This window comes from Siphateles boraxobius, unplaced genomic scaffold (genome assembly GCF_051911475.1).
Source record: "Siphateles boraxobius isolate OS27281-9 unplaced genomic scaffold, OSU_SipBor_1 22, whole genome shotgun sequence".
Lineage (NCBI taxonomy): Eukaryota > Metazoa > Chordata > Actinopteri > Cypriniformes > Leuciscidae > Siphateles > Siphateles boraxobius.
Genome location: NW_027508833.1, coordinates 22,623,438 through 22,636,350, shown reverse-complemented (window position 1 = coordinate 22,636,350; position 12,913 = coordinate 22,623,438). Strand labels below are relative to the sequence as shown.

Below are 12,913 nucleotides of genomic sequence, written 5' to 3'. Positions count from 1 at the left end.
CATTCTCCTAATTTCATAAGGGATAAAATAAAAATATACATTGTTGGTTTTGTGTCAGTGTTTGTTAAATAATTTTTTTTTCTAATGCTAGAAATCACCCGTGAAAAAGTCAAAGAAGTTAAGGAACCTTTACAGAAAGGTAATATGCCTGATTGCATAGAAAGAATATTTACTTTAACAATGTTATTCTTCATTTCAGCAATAGTTCTGTATTTTTACGCTCCAAGAATAATAATGATTTCATATATTCATTAACAGTTTAATAGTTAATTAATTAACATTAATAGTTGATCATATGATAGCTGGCTAGTATATTATAGTTAATTCAGTATAAAAATCTTTTCATCTACATACTTGCTAAAAATATATTTGTAGACCTGAATTGTAATCAAGTATTGCTTGAAGAAATATTGAAAGTTTTAATCCCACTGAGGATTCCAGCACATAATGAACAGGAATCCGCTTCCCAGTAAAAAGGAATGCATGAAGTATGATTTAGAACATGTCAACATTTTTAGGATACTTTTATTACAGCTATTTTCCTTTTTTTTTTATTAGAACCTGAGCATGTCAAAGAAAAAGGTATGTTTTTTTTAGTCATGAGTGAATAAAGGTGTGTGTGTGTGTGTGTGTTTGTGTTTGTGTGTGTGTGTGTGTGTGTGTGTGTGTGTGTGTGTGTGTGTGTGTGTGTGTGTGTGTGTGTGTGTGTGTGTGTGTGTGTGTGTGTGTGTGTGTGTGTGTGTGTGTGTGTGTGTGTGTGTGTGTGTGTGTGTGTGTGTGTGTGTGTGTGTGTGTGTGTTCTGTGAATGGTAAGTTTGGGGTTAGGGTTTTGGTTAGGGGATAGAATATAAAGTTTGGACTGTATAAAAATGATGTCTGGGGAAGGTCTCCATAAAACATGAAAGTGTGTGTGTGTGTGTGTGTGTGTGTGTGTGTGTGTGTGTGTGTGTGTGTGTGTGTGTGTGTGTGTGTGTGTGTGTGTGTGTGTGTGTGTGTGTGTGTGTGTGGTGTAAAATAAGATTAAAATTTTAAGAATGTTGTTTTTTTTACAGTAGGAGTAGAACCTGATGTCACCAAAGATATTCCAGAGATAGAGGAGGGTACGTTTTTGTCACTATATCAAGTATCAAGAACATGGAAAAGCTTTATCTCCATTACGATCAAATCATATACCATACACACAGTATGTGTTTGTGTTTTTTTTTAAAGCAATCTCATTTTAATTTATAAACCATCTAGACAACAGGAATATTTCAGAGACAAGTCTGTTCACTGTCCTTTTCTTTTTCTTTGTATATGCTGTTCCCAAAAAATGATCCTAAAAACAGCCTCTAATTTTATTTCCACTACAGAGGACATTCCCTACTTCCAGTGTTTCTTTGTGGATGAGGATGACACTCAGTATCCGTTCTTCCCCCTTTCACCGCCGCTGTGGTGAGTCCAGCCAAACCTCTGAGTCTGACGTTAAGCAACATGGCAAAGCCAGTGGAGGACAGACCTCTGAAGACTGAGGAACCTGCTAATGTAATGCAGCATTGAGGTTCACCGTAGGTCCTACAACATTACACCAACAACGACCTAGAAATGTGAAAGAGATTTGAGTTACTTCCTGGATTTCGAACTTTTTGGAAAACTTCTTTCTCAAATTTTTAAAGTCAAGTCACCTTTATTTATATAGCGCTACAGATTCAAAGCAGCTTTACAGGGATGACAGGAAAATAATGCAACAAAGTTTGTTTCTAGAAGAACCGAGGTTGCAAACATTGCATTAAGTATTATCTTAAGGCTATCCATCTTTTAATTGATACCATGGATTTGAGTATAGTTTGTCCAGACAGCACGGACAGGAAGTAATGAACCAACTTTCTTCCTTTCTGAACACTACAGTGGGGTTCTGGATACTAAGATCATACAATCTTTTATATATAAGGTACATTACCTCATTTTGATGGGGTGCTAATTCAAAGCATTCCACTGTTTTCTGTCATAAGGAAGGGAGGAATAGATCAAGATATAATAGATCAAGAAATATGTAAACAAATATTTCATGTATAATTTCTTAGTAACAACGTTTACTAAACCGTTTACAGACTTAACAACTGCACTGAGAAATAAGGGCTTTGGACAGTAAGCTCAGTTCCTCTGAATGTATAGATATTTAGATTATATAGATTATTTTATTTATTTTTTCCATACATTTTATTTAATATAATTTGCCAATAAATCATATATAGTTGGCCAATAAATCATATAAGTTTATAAATCTATACTTCAGGCTCTATGAAACAAATGTTTTGTTAAGTGCTCTGTATGAAGGAACACTGGATTTTGCATAAAGAAATGAAACTAAACAGTGGTGCTAAATCCAGGAAAACACATTAAACATCAAGGCAACTGCACTGTTTTAATCCAAGCGAATGTATTTCTTTTTACATTGCAAACACTACCGTATTTTCCCACAGAACATTAATAGTTTATGTAGGTGAAAATGTGGGTGTTTTGCAGTATTACATGGACAGACCGACCTAATTAAATTGAATTCTATTTGTGTTTTATAAATAGTCTGTATTGCACATTATACTCGTACAGAAGATTTTTTTTCAGTATGGGATAAAATGATGTGCCAGATGAAATATTATTGCATGTAACAGTGTTTCTAAACACTGGCTTTGGTGGATCCCTGGCACGGCACCTGATTCTCACCAGCTCATTAGTAGAGCTCTCCTTTACTTGATTTAATGATGTTAGTGAGTGTTTAATAGTGTGTACTAATGAGACTCCTAAAATGTGCTGTGCCAGTGGGCCACGCCAGAGACATTTCTTTTACTGACACTTTTCTGCTGGAGTTCAGCATGTGGCTCCATAGAGGATAAACTCTTGTCTGTACAAAGATCTTCATAAGTATGTGATATTATTTTTTCTCTCTGCATATGCATACTATGGCAGTACCTCAATTGTAAAGGAAATGTGACGTTTTTTTAACTTTAACCATGGTAGATTATGGGCCTGTTGGCGTGTTTTCATACAAACTGTGCAGCAATGAATAACCTTTTTTCAAACTAGTTCCTTGCATAGTGTTGCTTTTAAATATAATTCACAATTAATATATGTTCCTCAAAGATAATAGTTTTGCTTGATGTTTGCATGAATTTTATTGTATCTAATCCATTTAATATTTAATTTGTTTTTGTAATTGGAATTATATAATTTCTCATGTAATAGTGTGTGGGGGGGGGGGGTCTTTTGCATGGTTTTGCGGTCAGATATTTAAAATGACAAAAGTTGTGAAATGTATTAATATGTACATTCTCTGTAAAAGTTATAGCCATAAACTGAATCAGATTTAAAAATTGATCAAGAGAATCAACAATATGGCGACCGATCAAAAAAGAGCCCTGTATTCAACTGGAAATGCCAATGGAACTGCAATGCAACTCCAACTGTAATAGACTCAAATTCTGCTGAAGGTCTGAAGACTTAGAAGAAATAAATGTTTGCAATTATCAAACCAATTGTTTGAATTTTTTTGTACAAAGTTATAGAATTATTTGTTATTTACAGACTTTTTATGCTATTCACGTTTGTTTTTTATTAACAGCATTTTTGTCTTTTCTTTGACTATTTCAATACCACTCAGGCCATTACTTCAACATCCACTATCACCAGTAGGTGGCATTACTGCAATAGGCTCTCATGTTTCCTTTCTGGTCCTTTTGTAATTTTCCTATAAAAGTTAAAATGTAAACATAAAATCAATTGCTTATTAATAACATATTAATAAGTGTATTCACATTAAAGTATTTTTCACAATATTAAGTGATGCTACAAACTGCATTTAAATGACTGAAATTTAGAGTGAAATAGCTACAGTTAAATAGCTTTTTTAAATAATTTAGATGATTCTAAAAGATTAAGAATTCAGTAACATGCACATTTTTGTAATCTATCCTACAAAAAGCTGCCAAAAGTTCAGTGTGTTAACTGCATTGGTATGCACACCCTGCTTTGTGCTATTCAAGGTTTCTGCCAGACTGCTATTCAAGCATCCAAAAAAAAAACCTTAAACATCTCCATGCCAACAGAGGCCATTCCTAACTGAGCCTATCCTAAAATTCCCTTTGCATGGTAAGCTATATATTTTATTACATACACACAGTCGTTTTAAAAAGAAAGTACACCCTATTGATTTCTATGGTTTTACATATTGAGACAATAAAAAAATCATCTGGCTTGAACAAAAATAAAACGCATTACGCTGTGTTGTTATTTATTCAACAAAAATAAATCCAAAGCAAATTAGCCTTTTTTAGGTACACTTTGCTAGTACTGGGTCGGACCCCCTTTTGCCTTCAGAACTGTCTTTTAGTTCTTTGTGACACAGATTCAACCAGGTTCTGGAAACATTCCTTAAAGATTTTGGTCCATATTGACATGATAGCATCACACAGTTGCTGCAGCTTTGTCAGCTGCACATCCATGATGTGAATTTCCTGTTTTTCCACGTCCCAAAGATGCTCTATTGGATTGAGATCTGGTCACTGTGGAGGCCATTTGAGTTTAGTGAACACATTGTCATGTTCAAGAAACTAATTTAAGCTTTGTGACCTGGTGCGTTATCCTGCTGGAAGTATCTATCAGAAGAAGGGTACACTGTGGGCATAAAGGGATGAACATGGTGAAACAACAATACTCAGGTAGGCTGTGATGCTCTTCTGCAGACCCCGGTTGTAACTAGTTGTAATTTGGGTTACTATAGTAATATCAGCTCGAACCAGTCTGGTCATTTTCCTATCACCTCTGGCATCAACAAGACATTTTCACCCACAGAACTGCTGGATATTTTCTACAGTACATGCCTAAATTGAGTTGCCGCCATGTAATTGGATGATTAGATAGTTGTGTAAAAGAGCAGTTGATGGTGTGTGTGTGTGTGTGTGTGTGTGTGTGTGTGTGTGTGTGTGTGTGTGTGTGTGTGTGTGTGTGTGTGTGTGTGTGTGTGTGTGTGTGTGTGTGTGTGTGTGTGTGTGTGTGTGTGTGTGTGTGTGTGTGTGTGTGTGTGTGTGTGTGTGTGTGTGTCAGGCAACCATTTTTCAAAATGGATTGCAGCTAATACTAAGCATTACTATTTTGAGGAATACTTTTTTCCTCTCCAAGTTACATTTGACATTTATTCATTTATTTGTGACTATACTATGGAATTTTAAATAGTTCTCACTGGTTTGACAAGGACAAGAAAATCAATATTGGGACATATGTAGCAGATGGCTGTTGATTTTCAGCAATGGAAGAGTTTGCACATAGACATCCCTCCATTAATACAAATTTGAAACTGAAACCAAATGAACACGCATTCGTTTGAATCACACTCTCACACTAAACATTGCTATCCATTATGCAACAAGACTACTCTAAAATTAAAAGCAGTCCCAGAGTGAACCGTGGTCCAGTCCTGGAACGGTGCCTGATTACAATCTGTGCATTGTCGACTGAAATATTTTCTCTTCTGTGTTAACAGTTCCCATGACAGACATGGAGGAGTGTCAGGGTTTCCCAGAGCCTCTTTGCCTCTTTTCTTTTCATTGGGGAACAACGGGGAGAGTTTCTTTCATGATGCTTGGCAAGAGCATAATCTGCGGTGATGTCACTCCCAAACTTATAGGCTATTGGCTACGGAAGAACGGACTACTCTCGGCCCACAAAGAAGAGAGGCAAAATCAGTTTAAAGCTGAACCGTGGTTGGCCTACAGAAGAAAAAAAAAGGGATAAGATGAAGGCAGGCATTCATGCTTCCTGACAAATGGCCACAGAGACTTGACATAGACTGAGGGGCTGAATAGACCCCCCATATCCTCTCGCTTTTTTTCTCTCTCGCTCAGTCAGTTTGTAGACAAAATTAGTCTACACGGTAGTCTTGGCATTTTGGAAACACCTGTGGTGATCGAAAGGAAATGAAAGCTTTACTTTATTATAGGTTTTTAGAATTCAGTTCCTGAATTAAGCATGCAACTAATGTCTTTTCACCTACACTGCTACTCAATATAAATGCAGAGGAATCATTCAACATTAAATACTACACATTTTTTATTATATAACAGAAAATGCAAAAGTTACTATTTTCGTGAGAAAATGCCATGATATTGCGAGCGAACTATATGCTGAAATATAATTTTTCTTCACATTTCATGTGCTCCATACAAAAATGTTGCATTGCCCTGAGAACATTTGCATTCGCTCACAAAAGCACCGAGAAATATTTTTCCTCCCACCTCATATTATTTCCATCACAATGATTTGTAAAGGTTTTTTGGGGGGAATGCAATTGAAATCTTTGAAGACAGTTTTTCTCCCACCTCATATTTTTCCATCATGAAATTTTACAAGTGCATGCAAACGTGCTGAAAGAAAGCCTAAGCGAAGCTAAAACCAGCCTAAGCAGGTTATCTGGTCTTGGGTGGTTTAAGCTGGATCCTAGGTGTAGCTGGTCTCTCCCATTGTGGCCAAGCTGATGTTTAGCCTGACCAGGCAAAACCAGTCTCACCAACCCCACTAAAACCAGCCTGCTATGATCAGGCTGGGGAACCAGCTTAGACCAGCCAACCAGCTTAGGTTTTTTTTTCATCATGCAGGGAAGGTTTTATCCCAATAATCAATACATTGAAACTGAGTAACATACGTTTTAGACAATATATCGCCAGTTATTACTTCTGATTCAATGATTCACTCATTTCTGAATGAATCAATTGAATCAGTTATTTAATACCTATTGCATGGTTACTAAGAATAGTACTACAGATTACTAGAGCTTTCCGAATACAGTAATTCAGACATCATTTTGCATACTTTTTTTTCACATGCTATATAATACTATATATAATTAGGCATATAAAGATGCAGTGAGTCACTACTGGTATAAGTGAATTTCTTAACTATGTAACCTGCATAAAGATACAATGAATACCCACTTCTAATGTTATTAAGTTACTATAGCAAAATATATAGACTTATCAACATTTAAAGTCAACATGAAATCAAAATGGACAATTCTTGTTTTTTTACAGAATACTGCATTTATTATGAATGATTTATCTGTGCACACACACACACACTCACACACACACACACACACACACACACACACACACACACACACACACACACACATATATATATACCACCATTCCCCACCACCTCTCCTCTTCTCTGATGATGAGTTTTTGGCATGTCACACACATGACATCACAGCAATAGCAAACAGGAACCGATCAACAAAATCAAGTCCAACCCTACATTATTTCTGGTTTGAGAAGCCGTTTTACTCGGATATTCATCACAACAGGGAAGAAAAGACTATCACAACTTCCGTTTCATGCCTACTTTGAATGCAGGAAGAAATCGTTTACTACATCTTTTGACATTGATGTAAAATACTCCACGTCCAACCTTAATAAATTCATCTGTAAATGTTAGAAGCAGCCAAACTGCACCAACATGAACAGGTTACATGAACCTCAAAAACGGATCCAATTATGGAAAATGCAACCCAGCTACATTCAATAAGGGTAAATTTGTGTCGTTACTTTTTACAATTGCTCCCAATGCAAAACCAAACCCGGTTCTGATCACAGCAATATTTAAGTGAAGCTGCCTGTCTCAGTGTTTGTCCTGGCAAAACTGCATTGTGATGTGTGGTTAAACATTTGTTTCATTAAACAGAGCAAGCTGCTCGTGAGTCTCATGCTATTAGGTCAGCCGTGAGTGCAGAGAACAATGGCTCATTACTTTCCACTCCAATTACGGCGCTTTTGTGACTGAAACAGTCCATTCACAATCTGCTTCACTGTTAGACTGAAGCTGTCGTGACACCCACGGGTCACGCTAAACCGTCACTGTACAAATCTGGAACACGCTGAATCTTGCGAAATATCATTATGAGCAATAGCAGCCAGGTTCTGACCGGACTATTGCATACAGAGTTATTAACTAAAACCAGAACGTGGTTTGCTTGAAATAAACATTAACTGCTGCTTACTTATTACTTAATTATAGCCTATATCATATTTGAGTGTAGAAGTGGCTGTGACAAATTTTGGCCAGTAACGTCACACTATAGACTATGAAGCATCTGAACATGGTTGGTCAATGTAAATGCTCCTACGTAAAGACAACAGATTATAGGATTAACTTTGACCCAGTGACAACATGTCTCCTCCTGGCAGGTTCAAGTTGTGGAGAGGTTACTGCCGGTCATCTTCATAGGGCTGCACGATCAATCAGTATTATATCAAACAGACAAGGTTGTTGTTCTTCTCACAGACATTTTCAATACAGATGCAGATATCTCTGGCTTGCACTGAAGGGTCTTTTAAATAGATGTTTGCCTGTGTTCAAACTGCTCCAGAAGTAAAACAAACAGTCATTCAGGACTTCAGACAGCCTTTATCTCATGCACAACTCTGCAATTCAATGAGTTCTCCATCTGAAGTGGGCGCTTGAAAACGCTAGAACAGTGAAATAGTTCAATAATCCTGGATAACAGATTAAGTTCAGTCTTCTCAGATATGACTCGAGTGTTGGCCATCCGCTCAGTGGATTAAGGCGGCGCAGCATTGACTCTTTAAAGTCAAAATCGAATTAGCATCTAGTCGGACTGGATTATGTGAAATGAAACTAAATTACATGTAAACAAATTAGTACCATGTGGTTATAGAACAAAAATACAATTAGTTGAATTGTTTGAACGCTAAACTGACAATTATGCATGATACCAATAATGCTTTGAAACAAAGGTCTGGGCAGGTATTAGGGCAGCTACTGTGCATAAATATTATCAGAGAAAGAAAAACCCTTAACATCTCATAGACTGATTCCTTCAATGCACAAATTACTGTAAGTATTCATTAGCACTAGATAGAAGTGATAAAATTTGCTATAGAAAGCGATAAAATCTCCAATTACGTATATTGCAAACAAACTGGAAATTGTTTACTTTAGAGAAAATAATTTAAATATGCATGTCTTTAATTCTTTATGCAATTTTATTTAGTTTAGTTTAGTTTTAATCTTTAAATAGTTTTAAATTATGTTTCTGAAAATCTTATATTTCAGGAAATTGTGTGTAGTGTGTGTGTGTGTGTGTGTGTGTGTGTGTGTGTGTGTGTGTGTGTGTGTGTGTGTGTGTGTGTGTGTGTGTGTGTGTGTGTGTGTGTGTGTGTGTGTGTGTGTGTGTGTGTGTGTGTGTGTGTGTGTGTGTGTGCGTTTGCGTGTGTGTGCGTGTGTGTGTGCGCGCGCTCACTGTACATAGATATACTACTATGTAATGTTTTGTTTGAGTGACAAACATCAGGAAAATGGAAACTTAAATTTTTAACTGTAATCAACTTGGATGTTTAAGTCATTTCAACTTAAATTGCAATAAACTGACTTTAAAAAATGAGTTAAATCTTGTATAACTTATTTAAAAAAGTTAAAAATGGCTCAACTTATTTCGATGAGTTAAAGTAATGTAAAGACATATGTTGTTATAACTTATTAATTATATATATATATATACAGTGAATAAGAATGAAGCATTTGCATTAGACAGTATAAGAAACAAAGAAACAATCAGTTTTTGATCAAGTGTGTATTTCTTTCAATTTGACACAAATGCAGGCCTCAGTTATGCAGTCTACCAACAATAATGACATTCTGCAACATTCAAAAACAATTCACAATGTGCATTTTATATCAAAAGGTCTTACAAAAAAATGTCTTAAAAAGGGGAAAACTCTCTGTCGAGAATACAATGTAAAAATTCCCTTGTAATATTGTCAAGTTGTCAGGGTAACACTGAAACATCTATCAGTTTGACGTTATGCCTTTTCATATGTGCGGACAGCCTGCACCCCCTCAAAGGTCAAGGTCTGGAAACAGCAAAGACGAGGAGAGCACATTTAGGAACATTAAATATCCATGACACAAAAAACTTTTGAATTACAATTCTAAACACACACACACACACATTATTAATGCTGCTTACCATAATCATTTTGCCATCCTTGATTTCTCTGACAAACTTAGTCTCCTTGCTGTCCCACTTCTGAACGTGGACAAGATTGTCTCCTTCCAAGGTTACAGTGGACTGAAATGAGAAAAGTTGTGGATGATATAAACAAAAAGTATATAGCCTATCATATATGATCAAATTCATGCAGAGTAAACCCCCAAACTGCTAAAAAAAAAAAGTCAAATCGCTTAGTAAAAATGATTTTAGATATGCTGTGGAACACAAACCTTTACATGTCTGTCATCTGCTGTGGTTTCGTCAAACTCCTCTCCCAGTTTGAAAGAAATCTCAGTGTTTTTGAAGGTGCTCAGCGTCTTTACCACAACTTTATCATCCTCGTGACTGATGACAACTGTGGGTTTGGTAACATTGCCTACTTGCCTAGTGGCAAAACCAACACCTGTGGAACAAAAGAACAAAATTATTTTTATTATATAAAATATAATTCATTGCACATAAACACCAGGCTGCACTAAGGATGTTAAGATGTCTTTCTGAGAAATGCATAAATAAATAAAATCTTATTTTTACTTACCCAGCGATTTCATGTATTCGTCAAAATTCTGGCTGTCAACCAGTTTCCAAGTTGCACAAAATGCATCAACCATTATGACAGTTTTAAAAGCAGTGATCAAAAACACCCTGGTCCTTGTACAGTCACAAAGTTCACAGTCTCTTAAGTGTCTGCGGACTGCAAAGCCCAAACTAATTAATACTGTCAGGGAGGCGGGGCTTTAGGGGACATTTGTGCTGATTGGATGGATTTCTGTCTACTCAAGCTGTGATTTGTTCAAATACATGGCGAGAAGTGACACTGTATTTTCAATAGACTAATCCAATAATGGGTCTGTGATTTTGCATTTGAGAAAAGACTGAAATGTTAATATTTACTTTTTATCTAATTAATCTAGATTATCATCTTAATAGTGTCTGAAATGATAAGGAATAAAAAAAAATGCATAGAATATGTATTGCACAGTAGAATATAACGATTCTATTAGAAAATACTTTGAATGAAATTTCAGGTCAGTGTGAAATGCTTTTATGTTGGAATTATACATGATTTCAGAGCTATGGTTTGACTATCCATAAATATATTTTAGATAGTTACAATTGTATTTCGAAGGAGTCATAATTACAATATAACTAGTCAGAATGTGATTTCTGCAATTATAGTAAGAAATCTGATTCGAGATATCTCAAAACTCTATTTAAGATATGTGTAATGACATCATCTATTTCAATTGACACGTCACACATACACAAAGGTAATTAGAGATATCTCCAATTCACTTTCGACTAGTCATACTTATATTTTAAGATATTGTAACTGTACTTGCTCCTAGTCAAATCTGCTGTTGCATGTTGTGTGATGTGGTACTGAATTTACTCAGCTCCTCCTCCTCACCTGAGCCCCTCCCTGTCTGCATGTCTTGTTGTCTCTGCTTTTGTTGTCATTGAGAGAAAAACTACTGGATAAATGACTTAACGGATTCTTATTAAATAATATCTGGATTCGTTCATATGGAAAAAGTTCTGCAGAATGCATGTATGTAGAACTGTGATCAAAATGAGAAATGACACTTCTTTGCATGCCGATCACCTGGAGTGTAATGTTCAATAAAGACAGAGAACACCAAACTGCTTGTAGAGAGGCCAAACAGTTGGAGTGGAAAAAGGAAATGATGTCCTGTACAAAAAGTTGATGCATGATTCGAAAATGGTGTTTTATTGGAAGGTGCAAAAATATTTACAGTGCAGGAGAAAACAAAAATAAATAAAAACTCTCCAAAATGAAAACAAAACAGCAACAATGTGCTAATTTGGCTAAACCAAATGGCCCAAGTTTGCAACACTGCCCAATTCACAATCAGAACTGAATGCATTTAGCCAGAAAGCCTATTTATAAGCTGGAGCATCACCTATAAGCATACCAACAGCAACAAACTAAAAAGTTTGTAACAATCAAATTAAATTAAATAAACACCCAACACAACAATACTTAAACTTCCAAACAGCCAATACAACAACCATTAACAGAAAAAGACAAAACGTCCAATTCTCCCTCTCTGACATCACACCAAAATGGAAGCTTCCACAGGAAGGGATGTGACTGTTGCTTTAAAAAGCAGTTTGACCAATATTATGGGTTTGGTTGTACAGTGTGGGAAGTGGGAAATTTGTGGAAAAATAAAAGTAATTATTAAGTGAATTATTGTGTGTTCTGGCATTTTGTTCTTTTAGAAAAAATTAGTGACAAACTTTAAGAAAAGAAACCATAAAGAGTTGAATAGAACAAAAAACAGCAATATCAAACTTAAACAACACAAAAACTCCACCTTCCTGGTGTGTACACAGATGTTAATTTGCCGACAATGCCTAGTAAGTAATATGGGTGTATGTTTGTAAATCCAAGTTTAAACAGTCAACAGGTTAGTTTGTGTATTTATTATACATTTTGAAAAGACAAGAGGGAAGATCAATGGAATTATGCACCAAAAATGTGAAATATAGGCTAGTAGGCTACAAAAAAAAACATGTGACGGACAAGAATAATGAATCAAGAACGTATTATGACAAGGGGGCATTCAATGCTAATACGGCTTGCCATAGTAGCCTATAAAGACGCTTAAGTATACACGACTGTAGAATAAGATGCTCTTCACACAATAAATTGCACAGCACTGTAAATATACTACTCATTCACATGTAAAATGAATTACATGGAACATTTTGTTATTACATATTTTAACCACGTTGACTATGTTGGTACATCATTGGGCGAGACTTCATGAGGAAAAATGTCTCCCTCCAGAGGTCACATGAAGTCCCCGACAGTAGCTTTAAAATATAAGGGCATGATTGTGT

The 12,913-nt window shown here is 35.9% G+C and overlaps 2 protein-coding genes across 2 annotated transcripts in view; one reads left to right on the top strand and one right to left on the bottom strand.

Moving 5' to 3' along the window:
• The window catches only part of LOC143746897 (uncharacterized), a 53,754-nt gene extending 50,246 nt beyond the window's left edge, over positions 1-3,508 (top strand). The window contains exons 105-108 of the mRNA XM_077239132.1: positions 92-139; positions 559-582; positions 1,053-1,100; positions 1,353-3,508. Of these exons, the coding sequence (XP_077095247.1) occupies positions 92-139; positions 559-582; positions 1,053-1,100; positions 1,353-1,438 (206 nt within the window). The 3' untranslated portion in view covers positions 1,439-3,508. The remainder of the gene's footprint in view (positions 1-91; positions 140-558; positions 583-1,052; positions 1,101-1,352) is intronic.
• Positions 3,509-9,607: 6,099 nt separating this feature from the next.
• fabp7a (fatty acid binding protein 7, brain, a) lies at positions 9,608-10,728 on the bottom strand. The gene is made up of 4 exons (XM_077239131.1): positions 10,581-10,728; positions 10,273-10,445; positions 10,019-10,120; positions 9,608-9,902 (listed from the first exon to the last, which is right to left on the bottom strand). The coding sequence occupies exons 1-4, from the start codon at positions 10,651-10,653 to the stop codon at positions 9,852-9,854; spliced, it is 399 nt and encodes a 132-aa protein (XP_077095246.1). The 5' UTR covers positions 10,654-10,728; the 3' UTR covers positions 9,608-9,851.
• Positions 10,729-12,913: the final 2,185 nt, after the last annotated feature.